The 22,705-nt window shown below is 41.1% G+C and overlaps 1 protein-coding gene across 1 annotated transcript in view; it reads left to right on the plus strand.

Annotated features, from left to right (window-relative positions):
* HOMER1 (homer scaffold protein 1) overlaps positions 1–22,705 on the plus strand; it is a 130,933-nt gene extending 108,228 nt beyond the window's left edge. Inside the window, exons 7-9 of the mRNA XM_026649253.2 lie at positions 10,745–10,855; positions 12,734–12,814; positions 20,536–22,705. Coding sequence (XP_026505038.1) covers positions 10,745–10,855; positions 12,734–12,814; positions 20,536–20,724 — 381 coding nt within the window. The 3' untranslated portion in view covers positions 20,725–22,705. The remainder of the gene's footprint in view (positions 1–10,744; positions 10,856–12,733; positions 12,815–20,535) is intronic.

Genomic DNA, 22,705 nt, shown 5'->3' on the forward strand with positions numbered 1-22,705 from the left:
GTAAGATGGACAGCGTTATATCGAGGTAGAGGTGTATATGGAGTTCCGGCATTTAAAAAAAAAATCAACATCAATATGCAGTCAGCATGATTGATGCAAAAGTGGATCAAATGAGGATTCAGGTCGTTAATCTAGACTGGTCCTGATCCTGCAAGGTTCTGAGCACTTTCAACACTTCCCTCAGCACTTTACAAGAATCAGTCAGTACCTTTTAGGGTCAGGTCCCATGTTTGGAACTGGAGAAGCTGTTAGATTTGGTAGTTAATTCAGCGACATTTTTTTTTAAAGCACAATTTTGACAAGTTACTGTATCTCAGTTAGCTCCCTCTATAATAAAGATAGAAACTGGTGCTTAAAATTCTGCTGAAACATTGGAATAACAGACAAGGAGGCAATGTTTTAGCTACAGCATATGATGGCAAGCAGAGGTTAAGTGGCTGTGCCTTTTTTGACAAATGGATTATCATTATATTAGGTTTGGTTGTTAAATCTGACTTTCTTCAGAGGACGTGTAGATGAAACATGACCAAAAATCTGTCCATTAAGCTCCCAAGAAACATGCCATTTGGTCCCAAGAGAGCCTTGTCAAGAAAAGAAACTCCTGTAATGAATAGTCCTGATTTTTAGAAATATTCATATTAAGATAGATTTCAAGGGGAGGCAAAAACCCCAGTACGGGTTTGCATGTTAAAGGGTAGTTAAATGGGTTCTCTGTACACAAGATTTTTCTGTGAGAGCATCCTGCATGGGCGGTTTTTATATCTGTGTCTGTCTGTGTTCTCTTGGGAAGCTCACACACCAATCAGATTGTCCTAGAAAACCACAAAAAAGCCAGTGTACATAGTGAGAGGGAGAACCCTAGTGGATAATCACATTTGTTACCGAGAAAGGAAAGAAACACGAATGAATTGGAGTTTCTAGAAATAATGACTTGTTTTACATCTGTTTAATGATGCATAGTGTAGTTTTGAAAATTAAATTTTCTATGCAATTTGGTAAAACTGCATTATAATTTGTATTTTAGACGTGTAAGATCATTTACTTTAATTGAATTACTCATTTAAGTAAAGTTAAGTAAGTGAGTGTTTGCAGGATGGGGGCCTAAGTTCTCAAGCTGGGAGCTGTAGCAGACTCTTATCCTCTGTGGATCAAACACAAAAACGACATATCACACGTACTGAACAACGGGCTACATACTATTAGTGTGACCTTATTTTTCTGTACTTAGTCCTTCCCTATTGTTTTTGTTGCTAAAATTATGTTACTGCTTGCCTTTTTCCTGTATATTTTTATATTCAACAGAACCTTGATGTAGTTTGTTTATAATTAGCATTCGTCTTTACAGTTCCATATAACCTTTTTTTCATGTTTTATTATTCTCATTAATCCTAGCCTGTCTATCTTGCTGTAAAACATCATAAGTATGATATCAGGCCTTTTCTGCACTCTGCTGGAGGTGTTGGCACTCTAAAAACCACCTGCCCAGCTAGGCTACCAACAAGACTTAGTCCTCTAGAGGCCTAGAAGGGCCAAAAGGAGAAACTGACCAATTGGGAGCCAGCAAGCCGGATAAGGACTGTGACAGAGTTGGAGCTCCTCAGTACTAGCCCAGAACCCCAGGGCCAGGTCAGGGCCTTGTTTTCAAGCGCTGCAATTAGGTATATTGTTTGTTTATTTAAAGGTGCAGACAGCCAACATCTGAGTTTATTTTTATTTAACTCTTTAGGGACTGTTGCTGAGTTTGTGACATGGTCACCCTGCTCCAAGTAGGCTGCCAGAACTTGTGGTCTAAGGCAGGGAACATCTGCAGTACCACACTTGGCCCCACAAGAGGCACTATGGAGCAGCCACACCTATCCCAACTTGGTATTAGCAATGGGATCGACTCCTCCTTTCTGTAAAGGAGAACCATGGAGGAGACTGTATAACTCCCAGTTCTGCAGCAGAGGCTTTTCCTGGACATGCAACAGGAGGCCAAGGAGGCCACCCAGAAGCAGCAAGCTGTGCTCCTCAAGCTACTGTAGAGGCAGCAGCCATAGCAGCAATGACAGTTCCAGGAGGCAATAAACGAGTGGATCACCAGTCGCTCACGTTCCAGAGTGACACTGTTGCGGTCAAGAATAGACCTTACCAAACTGGGACCTGATGATGATCTTGAGATACATGTTACACTGCTCAGTGGGAAAAGACTACTAAGCTGCATGACTAGCTCCTTTTCTGTCTGGGGAAGCTCAGACAGGTTACTGGGCCTTAAATGATGAAGCCACAAAGGACTATGATACCCTGAAAGCTGCCATCTTTGACTGACAAGGGGTATCACTGGAGACTTACCAGCACTGGTTCCAGATAGAAACTTTCTCCTTTGGGACACAACCCTGTTCCATGGCCCAGCAACTAAAGGATTGGGCCACCCACTTGCTTCATCTGGTTTCCTGCTCTCCAGTCGAGATTGTAGAGTCTGTAGTGCTCAGACAGTATCTAGAGGTTTTGCAAGCCACCATTCAAACCTACTGTATGCAGACATAACTCCAGCACCACTGAAGGTGCCATCCTAGTCACAGAGGACTTTATGCTGTTAGGTTGGCCTAACCAGTGTGAGCCACCTAGGCCTAGAAAAGCCTGGCCCCAATCTCCCGAGGAATCGACCTGAACTACCAAGAAAGGGCTGAGGGTTCCTGGAGAAGTCTCAGAATGAGGGGTACCCTCTTCATGGACCCCATAAGGCACCCCACAACACCACCAAAAGAGCATCAGAGAGGAAGTACATGGAGTTGCACCTGGGAGCAGGTCAGGGAGCTTCCCCTAAACCGATGATCATCTGTTTCCACTGTGGAAAGCTGGGGTACATCAGTCACTCATGCGATTTCATAGAGTGTGGTTTCATGGAGTGCTAGGGCCTCTCAGGAAAAACAGATGAGAACTGTTGCTAAGGATTTGTAAATCCAGTAGTCCTATGGGGCTGAACAGTATCAGAGCTAATAAACTCAAGGTGCTTCTGAACCCTAGTCTGGGAGACCTTACTGGATTCTGGAGAACAACAGAAGGATGATCCAGTGTATGTGACCTGGGTCCATGGGGATACTAATACCTACCCAATAGCCTGGCAACATTTGAACATATTGGACCAACCAGAATGCTTCAGGTTGGTGTAACACCCAGTTTGCCATGGGAAGTAATAATTGGGAGGGACTGGCAATGTTTCTCTTTGCTATTACTGCACCACTCAGAGAGCTCAGACGTCAGATCTGACCATCTGTCTGACATCTTCCCGATTGTGGGCTCCGACCTCTGTAATGGCTTCTTGCAATTCAAGAAGACTCAGAAACAGTGACAACTTGCTTGATTGCAAACAGCCTTGACAGCTGACAAGATGGCTGGCAGCTCAGCAGAACGTCCCAACGTCAACCCAATGCTGTTAGCCAGTTCCTCTGATTTGGTCTGAGAAGAACAAGGAGATGACATCCTTGGAGAGGCATACACCTAGATTGTGGTGGTTAATGGAACCATCTCTGAGGAGGTTTAAACCTCCCAATGTCCTTATTTCAAGTGGCAAAATGACTTACTCTATTGCGTGGAGAAGGACTCCTGCCCAGGTGAGGTATGCCACTAGATCCTGGTGCTTTGAAACATTCAGAAAGAAATGCTACAGCTGGCACATGCAGTCTCTTCATTGCTCACTTGGGCAGAGACAAAACCCTAGAGAGGGTTCTGGGCAGATTTTATCAGCCAGGGGTCCACAAAGAAGTAGTGAATTTTTGTGAGGCTTGACCTCAGTGCCAACAGGTAGCACCTAAAGGACACCTCTGGGCTCCCTTGATCTCCTTCCTCTCATAAGTACAGCATTGGAGCAGGGTATGGATGGACATAGTGGGACTATTGGGGAGGGGGAGTGCTTTCCTGGGAGTAGGCCAGCTATTACACTAGGTTCATGCCCCACTTCGCAAATCTTGCAGCACCATTGACAGACCTCACAAAGGCCACTGCACCCAGAGCAGTCCAGTGGACAACTGGCTGTGATGAAGCCAATATCAAGATAAAGAGTATCCTATGTCAGCAGCCTGTACTTCAGAGTCTGGACTTCTTCTCACGCCAGTTCTTACTGCAAACGGATGCTTCTGCAGTACATTTGGGAGCAGTGTCACAAAACTTTCAGGTTGTGGAGGATCTTATACTATATGTAATTCAGAAGCTGCAGCCACTAGAGACTAGATTCTTCATCATCAAGCAAGAATGCCTGACCATCAAATAGGTTGTAGGGGAATTACATTATTATCTTTTAGGGTCTCCCTTTAACCTAATAATGGACAATCCACCCTGTAAATGTTTGCAGGTGATGAAGGACACTAGTCCTCGCATTACTCCATGTTATTTGGCACGGCAACCATATGCCTTTTGTGTGCAATACCAAGGTTCACAGCGCTAGAATGCAGGTTTCTTTTCCTGGTATGGTGTGGATATTCTAGAAGGAGGAGATTGGGCCCTTGGGATCTATCAGGCCTTCTCTAACCCCTACTAGAGGTGTTGGCATCCTGACACCCCCCTCCCCACACACACATCCGCACACACAGTCAGGCTGGGCTACCAACAAGACTTAGTCCTCCAGAGCCCTAGAAAGGCAAGGAGGAGAACTGACCAACCAGGAACCAGCAGGCCAGTTAAGAATGTTTCCCTGATTCTTCTCAGGGGAAGAGCTGGGTGAGACTGGGCAGACGCTGTGCTCCTCAGTGCTAGCCCACAAGCCCAATGCCAGGTCAGGGCCTTGCCTTCAAGTGCTGCAAATAAGTGCTTACTTTGTTATTGTTTGTTTATTAAAAGGCACAGACAGCCAAATTCTGAGTTTATTTGTATTTAACTGTTTAGAACTGTTGCTAAGCATAGGGCACAAGCCCCCCTTCTCCAAGCAGGCAGCCAAAACTTGTGGACTCAGTACCACACTTGGCTCCACCGGGGGCACTGTGAAGCAGCCCCACCTGTCACAGATACCTTTGCCTTTTTTTTAATATTTCAAACTTCATTCAAACTCAAGCTTTTTCTATTTTATATAAATATTTTCAAAACCTTGCCTTTAAACAATGGCCTTAGTGTCTTCTATTTATTTTACATTATTTTTAAATCTTGACATCCTTTTTTAATACAGAAACTATGCCAAAATATCCCTCTCCCAGATTATTCTTCATTCCATTTTTAAAAACAAATGAATTAGCTTCCCTCTAGTTATGTGTATTAATATTGTATGATTGGCTACTAAAATAGACATTGCATGAAATTTTTTTCCATGATATTCAGTATACATGTTCCCTCTTCAAAGACCTGGGACATTTTAATTAATGTGAAGAAGTCATGTCTATGTCTCCCACAGAAAATCCCAATTATAGGGGCAATTTTAAATGCTCCAGAAGGCAGGCCCTTTCTGCCAGATGAGATTTCTGAAACTTCAGGCAACCATATGTAGGCTTCATTGCCAACTTATCCACATAGGAGAGTTTTTTCTCACATGTATGGCTCTAATGGCTTCAGCAACTTATGTCACACCATACTCTCTTCTCAGAATGGGAACTCTACAGTACTTGTTGGCAGTAAATTACAGACCAAGTACAGACAGTATGTGAAGATTTCTAACCATACAAAAAGATGTGCTGACCTTAATGTGCTGGACTCAGAGTACAAATGTTGTAAGAGGGATATTATTCAGTCTTAAGCTCCATCAATGACTGTGACATTGGGTGCTTCCAACAGGTGGAAGGGGGATCATCTCAACTCTCTATCAGTTTGAGGACACTAAAACTCTCAGGAAAAGAGTCTACACATAAACACATTAGAGTTGAGAGAGATATGTCTAGCTGCCAAATCTTTTCTACCTCACATCAAAGGGAAGGTAGTTAGTCATGTATGATGTCAATAAACAAGGCAGAGTTTATTCATCTCAATTGTGCAGGGAGGCAATCAAGTTGCAGGATTGGTGTGTCCAGCACAACATTTTTCCCATAGCCCTTTCACCTGATGGGAAAGCACAATGACTGGTGGATCAACTACGGAGAGACATGATGCAATTACACAAATGATCAGTAAAGAAGAAACTAATACGCAACATCTTCAACCTCTGGGGATGTCCAGATAAAGATCTATTTGCCACCAGACGCAACACAGTGTCACTAATTCTGTTCAAGAGCAAGAAAGGATACCCAATCCATATTGGATGTGTTTCTCCTGAGTTGTGGAAAAGGCCTGCTGTACACTTGCCATTAATGCATAAATTATTGAAAAAGATAAGACAATAAAGAACCAAAATAATCTTAGTTGCTCCAGCATGGCTGGGGCAACAATGGTACACCAACCTACTGCTGCTATTGAGTTCACAGACTGATTCTAGCATTACCAGATTTATTGTTGGAACAATAGGGCGGGATTTACCATCTGGATACTCTATCTCTACATCTGACTGCCTGGGCTATAGGATTTTAACAGACTTTAAAACATCTTGTCCTTCAGAAGTGCAACAGGTGCTACTCAATTATAAAACAATCTACCAGAAAATGTTTTCGCCTTAAATAACTGAGGTTTGTAAACTGAATGCATAACAAATCAGAACCAGTATTAACACCAATTCTGGAATACTTATTTCAGTTAAAGGTTTCAGATCTGTCAGTTTCCTCTTTATGGCTCCAGGTAGCAGCTATATCAGCATACCATTTTTGTAGACAATACATCTGACTTTGCGCACAGTATGGTCAAGACATATATGAAAGGACTTTCCAATTTGTAACCACCTGTAAAAGACTCAATTCCACCATGGGATCTCAATTAAGTCTTAGCGCAACTCATAAAGTTGCCTTTTGAGCCTTAGGCAGAGTGCTCTCTATTCTCTATTCTATAGTCTATTAAAACTGCTTTTATAACAGCTATAATTTCAGCTGGGCAAGTGAGCAAGTTACATACCCTTGTGACTGGACCAATTTTCACTATTTTTCACAAATATAAGGGTGGTGCTTTGTCCTAACCCAGTATTTTTACTTAGTGTTGAAATTTCACATTAATCAAACAGTAAATTTACCAGTTTTATTTCTCACAGTCACAAGAGCGAATCGAGGTTACATACTTTGGATGCTCAGAGAACCCTAGCTTATTATCTGAGTAAGACTAAGGAATTTCACAGGCTTCCTAAATCTCTTTTTTCCCTATGCAGACAGGCTGTCTCGACACAAACAATATCTAAATGGGTTGAGACAGTGTATTCAGGAAAGCTACAGATTAGCAACTATTCTCCCCCTGCTGGATTATATCATATTCTGCTAGAGCAATGGCTACATCCTTGGCATGTCTTAGACATGTGCCAGTTTGGAAGGTATGTAGGGCTGCCACTTGGAGCACTGTACATACTTTTACTTAACATTACATGTTAGTTCTGGCACCTTGAGTAGACACCCAGTTTGGTAGAGTTGTACTTCAGTCCTTATTTAATTAGGACACTGAGTTCCACCTCCCATTTATGGAGTACTGCTTTCCAAACTATGCCATGAGTGGAAATATGTAGAGGACATTCAAAGAAGAAATGAAGGTTATGTACAATCAACCAATGGAACTCATTGCCAGCGGATGTTGTGAAGGCCAAAATTATAACTGGGTTCAAAAAAGAATTAGATAAATTCATGGATGATAGGTATGTGACGTTGCACTCTATATGATTTTATGAAAGTATGCTGGTGAGTATGAATATAATGTAACTGGAATATGCTTCAAGCAAAAGGTCTCTTGTAAGGTATCATTACAAAGCTTATAATCTACTGAGTGTGGTCATCCTATTTGTATAAATGTATCACTCTTGTATCTGAAACTAGAAATATAAAATATAACTCTGAGGGCCTATTGTAATTATGCAAAGTGTGGGCCATTGATGGTGGTTTGGAATCTTGATGGCTCCCATTAACCAGGACAATTGTCTGTAGATGGCTCTGTTTTACTTGTAAGTCTTCCTGTATACGTGTTTGCTGGCAAGTGGGTAATGAAGTCTTAGGACTTGGCTACACTGGCGGTGTACAGCGCTGCAACTTGCTGCGCTCAGGGGTGTGAAAAAACACCCCCCTGAGCGCAACGAGTACAGCGCTGTAAAGCACCAGTGTAATCAAAGCCTGCAGCGCTGCACGCTCGCTCGCAGCTATTCCCTTCGGAGAGGTGGAGTACATACAGCGCTGCGAGAGCTCTCTCGCAGCGCTGGCGGCGCGACTATACTCGCGCTTCACAGCACTGCCGCGGCAGCACTGCCACAGCAGTGCTGTGAAGTCCCGAGTGTAGCCAAGGCCTTACAGTGACATGTGATCATGTCACCTGAACTGGAATCCATCTTTAACTTGGTACTTTTCCATTGAGACGCGGGGGGGAGTGGGAACCCAGAGGGACAAAGGATTCCCACCTTATTCAAAAGATATATAAGTGGATGGAAGAGAACAAAAGTGAGGGCTGCAGTCATGAGAAATCCCCTAGCTACCACCTGAGCTGGAACAAGGGCTGTATCAGGGGAAAGGATTGTGCCCAGACTAGGAAGGCGTCCATTCTGTGAAAGAAACTTATTGAAACATCTCTGAGGGTGAGATTTTATCTGTATTCAGTTTTATTACTGTATTAGACTTAGATTTGTGTGTTTTATTTTATTTTACTTGTTAATTCACTTTGGTTTGTCTGTTACTACTTGGAACCACTTAAATCCTACTTTCTGTATTTAATAAAATCACTTTTTACTTATTAATTAACCCAGAGTATGTATTAATACCTGGGGGGAGGGGGGCAAACAGTTGTGCATCTCTCTCTATCAGTGTTATAGAGGGCGAACAAATTCATGAGTTTACACTGTATAAGGTTTAGACCCCATTGGGAGTTGGGCATCTGAGTGTTAAAGACAGGAACACTTCTGTAAGCTGCTTTCAGCTAAGCCTGCAGCTTTGGGGCAAGTAATTCAGACCCTGGGTCTGTGTTGGAGCAGGGTGCTGGAGTCCCAGGCTGGCAGGGAAAGCAGGGGCAGAAGTAGTCATGGCACATCAGTTGGCAGCCCCAAGGGGGTTTCTGTGATCCAACCTGTCACAAGGTACATCAATGGCTGTTAGCCAAGATAGTCAGGGAGGCAACCCCATGCTTTGGGTGTCCCTAAGCCTCTGGGACTGGACAACAGAGTATGGATCACTTGATAATTGCCCTGTTCTTTTCATCCCCCTTGAAGCATCTGACATTGGCCATTGTCAGAAGACATGATATTGGGCTAGATGGACCACTGGTCTGACCCAGTATGACTGTTCTTATGTTCTTACCTGTAACCAGAGTTCTTTGAGATGGGCTCTGGATAGTCACAATCTCCACCCCCTCCCACTCTTCCTCACAGTCCTAATAAAATCTACCTCTGAGACAGGGGTGGAAGGAACTGAAGCAGCAGCAGTTCCTTCCACTTTTTATAGTCTTTCTGTCAGAATATTCAGGAACACTGAGGGAAGTGTCCCTTTAACGGAGACTGCTAGGAGAAAGCTCCACTGTTCAGGCTGCACCAGCCAGCACAACCGATGAGTGTGAATAGGCAGAGTTCATCTTGAAGAACTCTGGTTACAAATAAGTAACCTTCATTTTAAACTGCTGAAAATCTGGCCCTTTTAAAAGATGCTTCATGCAAATCAGGAGCACATCGTATCTGTAATTAAGCAGACTTTTTGTAATTATGGTCTTTAAAGAAAATTAGAGCCTTAAGCTTCAGAGGGAAATAATTTATTTAGAAAACTGAGTTGTTGGGCTTTGTGCAGTAATATTTTTCAGTAACATTTTATTTATTATTCATAATATATTTTTAGCTTACTTCACACATACAAGAGCTGGATTGATAGAAAACATAATGGCTCCATCAGTGTTCTCAATGATTTATGAACAACAATGTTTCTAAGTAGAATATGATAGTATAGAATATAATTCATGGATATACAAAATGTTACCCATTGTTCTCTCAAGGATCATTTGTCTGTGTATAGCAACAGGCATATTAGCATCTCTTCAAATCGAAATTGTACATGCCATTGCTATGCGTTTCATCCAAAGACAGATGGACATAGCACTCTGTCTGCTAATAAAGGGAACTGTATAGTACCAAAATGTGCCATTTAGCCACTGGCCTAAAGGTGAGATCTGAAAATATAAAGGAGTTAAATGTCTGCAGCCATGTGTTGGTAGGTAAGTATGCAGCACTACACCTTGCATGCAAATTCAGAAATTCAGTCTGAGAAATTGTAGTTGCTTTTTGGAGGACTGGGTGGGCATTGATTAACATGATGCAATATTAAAAACTTTCAATGGATAGATTATATAGATCAGATTAGACAAATCTGTGATCAGTCCTCTAGACCATGTTGACTCTAGAGAGATAATGCCTCTTCTTCCCTGAACATTTTCAAAATTACTAAGTGCACATTTTCAAGCAAAAGGGGCTTTTTTCAGACTACAGAACCAATATTTTTCAGTTATCGGAAATTGCAACAACATTTAAAATTTCAGAGGAGGGAAATATTATACAAAACAATTGGGTAAAGAATTTTATACTAATATTTTACAAAAATATTTTCAGCATTTTAATCTGTATATATATTTTTTAGAGTTAATAAGTATATTTCAACAGATGTATATTTCAGATGTAAGTGTTAATGCAAAGAGGCAATAGCACCTTGTAATTCTTCACGTTGTCACTTAATTTTATATTTATTGCTGACATTTATTTCTACAGGTGACTGAGCTGGAGTGTGTGAGCAGTCAAGCAAATGCAGTCCATACACATAAAACAGAATTAAACCAGACAATACAGGAATTAGAATCCACACTGAAGAAGAAAGAAGAGGTATTTGCTAACGTTATTCATAACATTTTAAAGTGGCTTTAAAAATCATATTATTTATAACAGTTTGTAATGTAATCTTAAATCTGTTTGTGAGCACAGAGGTAATTTCTGTGTGGACTAAAGTAAGAAGAATCCATTTTTTAGCCTTTTTGAGGCTAATACATTTTCTTACAGATTGTCAATCACAGCTATTGTGTGGATTTTAGTGTATCTGAGCCAAAAATCTGCATTTTTCTGTTCACTCTTCCCAAGTACCTTTCTTTGCAAAAGGAAGCATGCACTGAAGCATGCAGCATTTCTTCACAGCAGCAGTCAAAATGAAGCACTGTGAATCCCATTTATAGACAAGCAATGTCAGTGCAAGTATTTATTTTAAAAAGCAGCTATAAGCACTGCTTTCCTTTATTGGGGAAGTGAGTTCGTGGTGAGAAACAAACCAATCTTTATGAGTTAAGATTATTTTAACATAGCTGATTTTGGGGTCCTGAGGGCCCTGCCCCTTTCTTCTAAATAAGCTCCACCCCCTACTCAGTGCTGCTTATTGTGCCGTCAGCCAGGGTCTGGGCCAGCAGTAGGAGGGTATGGGGAATTAGAGAAGCCACCTGTGCTGCCCCAAAGTGAAGCACACCCACCCCCAAAAGGGATAGCTAACTGTCCCTATATTGAAGGGGGAGGATACTAGGGGGAAGGGAGCTGACTATGGTGGGAATTGGCTTTTGTGGCTCCCCCATTACCAAAGATTCTATAACGAGCAGTATATAGGAACATTGGCATTGCCATACTTGATCAGACCAGTAGTCTCCAACAGTGGCCAGCACCAGATGTTTAAGAGAAAGTGCAAGAAACCCGGACATTGGCAGTTATGGAATAACTTCCCCACAGGGTAAGTTTCTTCCTAACTCCTGTAAGAGATCGGCTTGTGTCCTGAGATGTGGGGATGTGTATTGGTTTCTTTTTTCCTGTTGTTTTTTAATCCTTACTATTGTAATTCTGTATGCTCTTGTTAGCCATGTAAATATCCAGTCCTTCTTTCATTCCTGCTAAGCTCTTGGCCTCAGTGATATCTTGTGGCAAATTGGTCAACAGGGTAATTGTGCATTGTGGGGGAAATATTTATCAGTTTTAAAGTTGCTGCCTTTCAATTTCATTGACTAACTGCTTGTTCTTGTATCATGAGAATGAGTGAACAGAAATGTCTGATCTAATCTCTATACCGTTTATTTTGTATACCTTTATCACCTTCATCCCCTCATACTTTCTCTAAACTAAAAACACCATTCTTATCAGTCTCTCTTCATATGGCAGTCAGTGGTCAGAACTTTGTGTTCAGGCAATTTCTGTTCCCTCTCTCTTGCCGCTGCTGGCTTCATCCCTTGCTAATGATATAGGAAGCAGCTCCCCACTGAAGTCTGGATTTCTCTTTTGAAAAGGAGGAGGAGTACATTAGTGTACACTAAAATATTTTTTAAAAATAAATACAGACCAGGATTGAACTTTTAATTACCATGACCCTCAATTTTCCAGAAAAAATATTCCAGCCTTGCTGGGGTGGGAGAGTAAGAGAAACTCCACAAAGGTTAAACGTTGATGGCAAATATGTTGTTTGAGTTATTACACTTTTCAAGATGGAATTGCTCATTGTTGGTGTATGAATGTCTAACATGCAGATGAATAAATTACAGAAGTTGCTGATTCCATACTATTAGTGTGTGCCGGGGGGGGGTTGAACTCCACACGCGAAGTGTCAAGATAAGCAGCTGCTCAGTGTCAGTTTTGGTATAATTGGAATGATTTGGCCAGGAAGAGAATAAGTGGCTTATTTGCACTGAGTTAAGATCCGGTAATATGTTGTTAAAGGAATTGTTTTTGCTCCCTCAGGAAATAGAAAGATTGAAACAAGAAATTGATAATGCCAGAGAGCTTCAGGCACAGAGGGATGCTTTGACCCAGAAGCTCCAGGTAAGCGTCAGTATTATATATATATTAATTTAGATGTAGGAGAAAAAGGAAAATGGGCAATAGGCAGACACTTATATTTATCATATGTGCAGCTTATTTGTTCCTGGCTAGGTTCACCCAAACTGGCAGAGAGAGGAGTAACTTACGCCTCCATGAACCAGTCTGGACCCCATGTCCTCCAGGGGGAATTCACACCAAATTGCCATTTGCCCTCCCTTGGGCCATTTGACCTAACTGCTCCATAGGGGAGCAGTTTTAAGTTGCAGCTGGAGCTCCATAGAAGCCACTGTAGTGGAAGCTGCTTAGGAGATGCACCACATTAATGCATTCTCTGGCCACATTCCTTCACTGGTCAACACTGTTCCCATTTTGAGCACTTCTTGGCTTCTCTCAGGCCTTTCTGGCAGCAGGGCCGGCTCCAGGGTTTTTGCCGCCTCAAGCGGCGGGGGGAAAAAAAAAAAGCCTCGATCGTGATCGGCTGCAGCTCCACTGTGCCGCTTTCTTCTTCGGCGGCAATTTGGCGGCAGGTCCTTCCCTCCGAGAGGGACAGGGACCCTCCTCCAAAGAGCCCGATGTGCCGCCCCTTCCCCTTGGCTGCCCCAAGCACCTGCTTGCTCATTTGGTGCCTGGAGCCGGCCCTGTCTGGCAGACCTGCTGCCATTGAGTGCCTTCATCAGGTTCTTTAGCACACACTGGGATGAATCTAGATCAAATTGCAACTGTACTCTGATTTTAAAGTGTCCATATGTACAGTATCTCTTTATTCCTTGTTGGTTTGAATAACTCAACAATTCTTAACATTCTCTCAGGAGTCTCTAAACCCAGGATTTGGGTTGGGGGGTCTTATCGGGGTGTGTTTGTTTTGTTTGTGAAAATTGTTTTTAGAGCTGAATGCCTCCGCAAACTGGAAATGGAACATGGAGCCTTTCATCTCTCAGTCAGTTTAAATTTAGCCCCAATTTGAAAATCATTAGTATGACAATTCAGTAGTCCTGTGTAAAATGAATCGGTGGCCTCAGTCTGTCCCTTTAACTGAAAACCCTATGGCAGACTCAGCAGAAGCCCAGATGTAGTTGGTGACTGAACTATTCTTTTATTTTGAGCAGAGATGGGCATTAACTAAGACCCTGTGTTCAAACACCTCCAAAATTTAGGAGCTTTGAAATTTGTATCTGAATTGTCTCTCTTGGGCCCATATCGAATTCCTAGAATAGGTCTCTACAGATATAGATTGAAATGTGTAGACAGGGCAAGGAAGAGGCTTGCATTGCCTTTTTCTGTATCTGTTAGAATCATAGAACCATTGGGTAAGAAGGGACTGCAAGGATCATCTAATCTAACCCCCACCAAGATGCAGGATTTGTTGTGTCTAAACCATCCAAGACAGATGGCTCTCCAGCCTCCTTTTTAAAACTTATAATGAAAGAGCTTCCCTATGCAGTCTGTTCCATTGTCCTACTGCTCTTACAATTAGGACGTTTTTCCTGAGATTTAATCTATATCTGCTATGCTGTAGTTTGAACCCATTTCCTCTTGTCCTGCCCTGTGTGGCAAGAGAGAACAACTGTTCTCCATCTCTTTTATGGCAGCCTTTCAAGTATTTGAAGACTGCTATCATGTCCCCCTTAATCTTCTCTTTTTCAAACTAAACATGCCCAATTCCTTCTGCCTTTGCTCTCATATGGCGTGCATTTCATCCCTTTGATCATCTTTGTCACTTGCCTCTGGATCCTTTCCAGTTTCTCTATATCCTTTCTATAAATTGGTGACCAAAATGGGACACTACTCCAGCTGAGGCCTAACCAGTGCCAAGTAGAGCAGTACTATCACCTCCTGTGACTTGCATGCTATGCATCTATTAATGCAACCTAAATGCATTTACTTTTTTTGCAACAGCATCGCGTTGCTGACTCATGTTGATGTTGTGATCCATCACAACTCCCAGATCCTTCTCAGCAGCTGCTACCAAGCCAGTTACCCCCTCTTCCCCAGTTTGTATTTGTGCATTTGGTTTTTCTTTCCTAAGTGTAGCACTTTACGTTTGTCTTTGTTGAATTTCATTTTGTTGTCTATAGCCCAGTTCTCCAATTTATCAAGATCCCTCTGAATTTTAGTTCTCAAGTTGCAGTGGGGGAGGTCTAGGTTGTATATTAGGAAAAAATATTTCACTAGGAGGGTGGTGAAGCACTGGAATGGGTTAATTAGGGAGGTGGTGGAATCTCCATCCTTAGAGGTTTTTAAGACCTGACTTGACAAAGCCCTGGCTGGGATGATTTAGTTGGGGCTGGTCCTGCTTTGAGCAGGGGATTGGACTAGATGACCTCCTGAGGTCTCTTCCAAACTTAATCTTGTATGATTCTATGAGGAGTCAGTCCTGGGTCTGGTATTATTAAATATTTTTATTAATGACTTGGATAATGGAGTGGAGAGTATGCTTATAACATTTGGAGATGACACCAACCTGGGAGGGTTGCAAGCACTTTGAAGACAGGATTAGAATTAAAAATGACCTTGACACATTAGAGAATTAGTCTGAAATCAACAAGATGAAATTCAAAACAGACAAGTGTAGTAGTTGGCAGAGGTGAAAGTAAGCCGGTCCGGTCCGGTATGGCGTACTGGCAAGAGCCAGTATGCCGGGCTGGACTGGGCCGACTTCCGTGGCAGGGATTTAAAGGGCCCAGGGCTCCAGCCACTGCGGGAAGCTCCAGGCCCTTTAAATCCCCGCCGGAGCTCTGGCAGCCGGGCTCCTGTGGTGATTTAAAGGGCCCAGAGCTCCGCGGTGGCCGGAGCCCCGGGCCCTTTAATTCACTCCTGAGCCCCGGGGCTCCCAGCCGCCTCTGCAGCTGGTAGCTCCGGGGTGATTTAAAGGCCCTGGGGCTCCCAGCCACAGCTGGAGCCCCAGGGCCTTTAAATCTTGAACGGCCCCGCCTCTTCCGGTTGAGGCCACACCCCCGCTCTGGACTCCGGCATACCGGTAATTCCTTTAAGTTACTTTCACCCCTGGTAGTTGGCAACCTACCACATGTGGCACGTCAGGCTAAGCGGGAGGGGGGAGGGATAACTCAGTGGTTTGAGCATTGGCCTGCTAAACCCAGCGTTGTGAGTTCAATCCTTGAGGGGGGGCCACCTAGGGATCTGGGGCAAAATCAGTACTTGGTCCTGCTAGTGAAGGCAGGGGCTGGACTTGATGACCTCTCAGGGTCCCTTCCAGTTCTATGAGATAGGTATATCCCCATATATTATTGACCGTCCACAGGCACGGCCGCCCCCAGCTCCCAGTAGCCGCCCCCGAGCACTGCAAGTTTCAGTGCTGTAAAGTGGCAGTGTAGACAGTGCACCAGCGCTGGGAGCCACGCTCCCAGCATTGGTAGTCACTCCCCTTGTGGGGGTGGTTTTTTACAGCTGGTGTGCTTTAACATTGCTAGTGAAGACATACCCTTAGGTTAGATGTTAGGAGGAAAAGCTTTAACTATGTAGCTCTGCTCTGGACTAGGTTTCCAAGGGAGATTGTGGACTCTCCATCTTTAGAAGTTTTTAAGAACAGGTTGGACAAACATCTGCCAGGGATGGTCTAGGTTTACTTGGTCCTGCCTCAGCAAAGGGGTTTGGACTTGGTGACTTCTCAAGGTCCCTTCCAGCCCTACATTTCTGTGAGTCTCTGATCCATCACCTGTTTTCAGATCTTGTCTAAAAACAGATGTTTTCTCCTTTCTGCATAACCGTTCATTTCTCTCCTCTCTCTTTTATTTTTTATTTTCAATTTAATGTATTGTGTTCCTCTAAAATGTTTTGAATACAGCTTGTATAAAAAAGGCTATACAAAATAAAGTATATCACATTGTCCTGCATATCAACTAGATAAAAATCTATTGATGAACAGGAATGAAACAGAGAGTAATCCATTAATGGTAAGAACTACAATGGGGAACAGTATCAAATAAGCTATCACAGTAGAGGGGTAAGTATCGGGAGCCTTGTTAGTTAATATTTTCATTAATAATGTAGAGAAAGCATACGCAATCAGCCATGATCACATAAGCTCACAATAAGTAAGTATTCCTTTATTAGAATAGCAGATTCATAAATATAGCTTTTACTCAAAACATGTATATTTATTTAATTCTGATCTGTTTACTACATACCTTGCACTAAGATCCACAGGACTTTATTATGATGAAAACAACAAACACTATTTGTTGTATTAATATTTTTTTCATTTAGAATAAAAATGTATTAAAAAATTAATCACAGTACCATTATAGGAGGAGCTCAAAAACACAGGACAGAATATAGCTGCAAATGGACCTGGAGAGATCGGAAGAGTGAGTTGATTATAACAAGATGAGATTCATTACTAATAAAGTTAAATCTCATACCTACAGATAGGAACGGAGAGACACAGCTATCTGGAAGGCAACAAGTGTGAGAAAGACCTAGTTGTAATAGCAGACACTAAACTAAATATGAACTTGCAAGGCAATACCTGTGCCAAAAATGCTAGTGCTATTCTTTGGGGTGTATATATAGGAAGGTTGTATGTAAAGCTAGGGAGATAACATTTTCATAACACTTCTGTAACAGGAGCTAGAATATTGCATGCAGTTCTGTTTCCTGCAGATTATTAAGTATACTAAATACAAAGAAGGGAAACAAATACGATGCAAGAATTGAAGGAAAATATATATGAGGAAATATTTGGGGAGCTAACTGTGTATAGTTTAGAAAAGAGAAGACAAGAAAGGGACTTAAATACAGTCTGTAAGTACCCACAAGATAATTTAAATGAAAGAAAGTAAGTATTCATATTCTCAGAAGATATTAGGACAAGGAGCAAGGGCACAGTAAGGAAAGGAATGTTTATGCTAGATATTAGATAAAAATTCCTTACTTTGTAAAAGCAGTTGGACTTTGGACTAGATTGAGGAAGGTGTTCAATATTAGATATAGGCAAATCAGCCATTATTTAGACCTGGATGATGTACATATTCAGGGTTACTAATATTTAGATGATATTCACACATCCATCTATATGAATATCATTAGATATGAAAAATGTTCTAGTACATCCTCTTGCTCTCCCTGCTTACAGCATGTTAAGATCTTGGAATTAAGGAAGACATCCCACTGCATGTAGCATTGGGAAATGGAGAAGGGGCTCTGCCAGGAGGTCAGAAAGACAAGAGGAGAAAGAGCAGCAATCAGTTCCACTTTGGAAAGAAGAAATAGACATTGTGCAGCTAAGAAAATTTTAAAGAGTTAACACCTTCTTTTTAGGCATATGTCACTGATGATCTGGATAAAGGGGGGCTGATTCTTTACTACATTGCATTTGTGTAATCATTTACCTGTAATTTGGTACAGTTTTACACATTTCACAGCACAGGTGTAAACACTAAAGAGCACGGCAATAGAATTTAGCACAGATATGGATTCAAAGATGGACAATTGGTCTGTTCTGTTATGCCAATTCTTACATACCTAGTAATAATAGGAGCCTACAAAGCAATGCCAAGTGCTCCAAGCAATGCCATTTAGTATAAATAAATCTGAAATGCATCTTTTTCAGTCAATTCTCCCTTCTAAGTACTTCCAGAACTATCGTATTCAGTTATAAACAGACTAAAAGCACTCTGCTGTGGACCCCGAGAGCAAGGGGGTCATAGGGTTTTGTACAAGACACAATAATCAAAACCCAGTGATTTGTTAAGATTTTTTAATACTCATATCTGTTTACAAATGAAAAGCAAGCACAGGGTTCTAGTTTAACTTTAATGTAACCCATGACCACATGCTCACGTAGGGTGGGTTGCTGTGCATACATGTAAGTGTGGTTTTAAGCCTCCTTTGTGATTCCTTGATCCTGCGGCTTTCTGGCCCATAAGGGCTGCTGAAATCTGTGCTTTCTGCCACATGCTCCAGGGGCTGTTCTTTGGGCCTTGAGGGGCTTTGGCCACATCACCTTTCCCCAAGTTGCACTCCGTGACCAGTAGTCAAGAGGTGGGACGGTGTAGGAGCCAATACAGTTATCTGCACCACCCAAGGATTTCCCAGTGCAGTGAGAAGCTGATTACATTGACTTTAGGGTAGCTTTGAGCCACTCGGTGCCCCATCATAGGTGGGTGCTTATTGTCCTCGTCCAGCTCCCACTGGTGTATGGCTGGGCCCATATCAATGGAAAACATTAGTACAGTTGTTAGGTTAAGTGAGTGTGGGAGGAGGGGAAATGGTAACAGGCAGTGCAGAGAGGGGAGGTGGTGAATTGAGGCAGCTGCAGGGGAGAGGAGGACACACAGGAGGAGAAAAAGTGGCCACTATAAATTATCCCCGTCTCAAAGTGCTTTTCAGCAGCAGCTTGAAACCAGTCATCGTAAATCCTAAAATGGGAACTATTAAATATTCCAAATTTAATTTGATAAAATGCAACTGAGTTGAAAGTGACTGTTCTGTCACAGAGTGCTGCTGAAAGGGCAGCTGGGTTTCTGGGAGATGGGAGGAACGAGGGGAAGTCCAAGTAGCCCACAAAATGATGAAAAAATGTTTATAGATAAATATCTAAATAATTTTTCTTGTCCGTTTCCTGAAAACTGTTTTTCATAGTGGAAGGTATATTATATAAACACTCCCTGTGCTGTTTTTAAAAGGTTTTTAAATAATTGAAATTTAAAATTGAGACATACTCAAATAACAATAAGCTACACCAGACACAAATGAGGCTCATGTTGATAACTTGTCAGGAGCCCAAGGGCAGCACGCAATTTGCATAAAATGGAGCTTATTATAGCTGCCCTCCTCTTTAATACGTGACCCACAGAGATTAGAGGTCCGAGCATACAGTTCTGCATCTTGATCCGACAGCCCGGATTTGAGCAGCATCATGTTCTGTGACCTATAGCAACTGTGGGCTGCTCCTCTGCCTTAAAGATGAGAAAAGACATTTGCCATGGTGTAATTCCCCTTGAGCTGCATTTGAGATGCGGACACATTGTCTCTCCTCCTACCCACTGTTCTATTGGAACAGCTTCTATATACGGCAGCTCAGAAACTACTCAAATAGCACCCAGGAGCAGAGAGAAGCTCTGAAACATATATTTCAGTAAAATAAAAGATGTAATTAGTATTTTGTGGTTGTTTATACATTCGTACAGTTATCTTGATCTTGATATTAGTCTTACTCTATATAGGTCAGTGTATAGTGTGAAATAGCATATACAGTGGGTTTACAGTGGGATAGTTTTCATTCACACATGAAGTAATGTCTAAGATATGAGATCATTCTTTTTATTTGGTGGGGTGTGTGTCCTTGAGTAATCTATGTATTCTAAAATGGAGAATGGCTAAGATTAAAATAATCCCTTGAGAAGCCACTTTCAGTAAGTGGCATATTTATATATCAGAAACAATAGCAGATTTACTTCAGTTAATGTCTTGCATTCAATATGGCACTCAGTGGCTATATAATTTTATCACTCTGTTCCAAATGTCCTGTCCCTTGGATGTTTTACTGAGAAGATAAAAGGAAGATAGTGTTTTTTCAAACTCCTCATTGGCCTTTAACAAAAACCTGTTTTTTAGTTAGCAGTAACTGAAAGATTGCAAATAATTTAATTGTGGTCTTTTAAAACCAGTATTAACTAAGACAGGCATGAATGACAGCAGAAAGAGAAAACTACATTCTATTTATAAACAGTACATTAACATACTACATGTTTTCTCTGAAGGAAGTAGAAATTCGAAACAAGGACCTGGAAGTACAGCTGTCTGATCTAGAGCAACGTCTGGAGAAAAGTCAGAACGAGCAAGAAGCTTTTCGCAATAACTTGAAGACACTTTTAGAAATTCTTGATGGAAAAATCTTTGAACTAACAGAATTACGAGATAACCTGGCCAAGCTAATAGAATGCAGCTAAAGAAATGGGATTTCAGTGCCAATCATTTTAAAGATGCACTGTCTCTCTTCATAGGACTATGTTGGGCTCTGCATCAAAGTTGCACAAAATTAGAAAAATGCTCCTCCAAGAGGGCCTATTTTAAATTTGAATAGTATATTTCAATGTAAAATTTAGAATTCATCTTGTAGCTAGTTAAAAAAGAAAACACTTGAATTACAAATTACCTCCATGTATATTATTGGCCATAAATAACTTGAAGAAAGATATTAACAGTAATTAAATGCAATGATTTTCTAATTATTAGCCAGTGGAAGAATTAGCAGTGTCCCAGGTCACATCCCCTTTTTGTGTTAGACACAATGTAGATTATCTGCTTTTTTATTTAATTAAGATATCTAATTGATGTGTTTTGTGCAAAAACTTAGTGATGACAGCCCTGTCTTTTGTTGTAATCTTAATAATTTCTCAGGATATTTTGCACTGTTGAGAAACAGTGCCATTACCAATTAATTCTTGCCAGGAGTGAGAGAGAATTGCATCTTTAATTGAAACATAGTTAATAGAACTGCTTGTATAGAGTTCTTCCTTTTTTTTATACTGGAAGATACTGTATTTCTTTATGAAGTTCACTCTGGTGTTCTATAATATTGTCCAGTGTATGGTTTACTTTCCATATTAATTCCATATATTTACAATGAGATACTGTCTCCCATTTTATTACACATTTTGAAGCCAACCAATGAAGGCAGGTGAGTTCCTCAGAAAAAAGTATTTTTAAATTTAAAATTTGACATACACAGCTAAATCTAGGTAGCCAGTCATTTATTGTCTGGCCTTATTAAACATCAAATATAATTAGAATGTGCAGTTACTTGAAGATGTTTTATTAGCCTATTTTGCAAGAAATCTTTTCTGAATGATCAGTGCATTTCAGTTTTGTGTGATAATGGCTAATGGAGAACACTGTTTATTGATCATGTTAAGGATATGGCGCTATTACAAGGAGATTATCTTTACGTTGAACTTGCCCAGCCAAGAGAAATGTTTTTAGAAGCTGTGTAGTCATAGCAAATTGAAATGGAGACATGTTTTCTCTGTATAGTTCTTCACACCACATCTTTATCAAAACCACACCAGGCAATATTCTGAACTGTTACATAGTTGTTTAAAAAGAGGAACTGAATTCACTTATCCTCAGTGAATGGGTTTTAAAGTTGTTTTGATGCAATTTTAACAGACTTTTGGCAAACATGCATTTCGCTATATAATATATTTATTTTAAGAAAAGTCATTGAAAGGTAAGCCAAGTGTCATATGTTTGCTTATTGAATGGGAAGTGCATCAAAGTATGTTGTTGCCATAAATTGCCTGCAATGTTGGAGAGGGGTTTTTTTTTTAAAAATGTATGAATGAGTATCAGACTCAAGAGTCTCAAGATGCACTGAGTTTTTGTTTGCGCCCAAAATTAATTTGAATGTTACATACAAAATCCAGATGATTACTAAATTTGTATAACAGACAGTTTTCTCCACTTTTACAGAGTGATATTCAAAACTAGAAAACGTAGGTCTGGTTTGTGTGTGTGTACCGTATGTATAATACACACATTCTAATTTACATTAGAAAGAGAGAAAATACCTGGTTTGTTTATAAAATATCATTTTTTCTTTACAAGTGATTTATCAGGTTCCCCTGACAAGTCAGGAGAACAGTTTAGATCAAATATTAAACCATCATGTATTATACTGTATGTACTGTACACACCATTTACATTTCCTCCATATTTTTAGGGTATTTTCTCACCTATTTTATTTATTAAGAGGGGGGAAAAAGCTTAGTTCAGCGTGCGTGTGGTTGAAAGCTTTCTGTGGTGAGTTACATATTTTTTATGTGGTGGATGTTAAATGATGATGATATGGGTAACTTCATCAGGTGAGCAGAAATCACCAGGTTTTAATTTACATGAAGATATTTGGGGCTGATTCTCTTGTGATTTACA

Source organism: Terrapene carolina, unplaced genomic scaffold, assembly GCF_002925995.2.
Source record: "Terrapene carolina triunguis isolate 2854851 unplaced genomic scaffold, T_m_triunguis-2.0 Scaffold69, whole genome shotgun sequence".
Taxonomy (NCBI): Eukaryota; Metazoa; Chordata; order Testudines; family Emydidae; genus Terrapene; species Terrapene triunguis.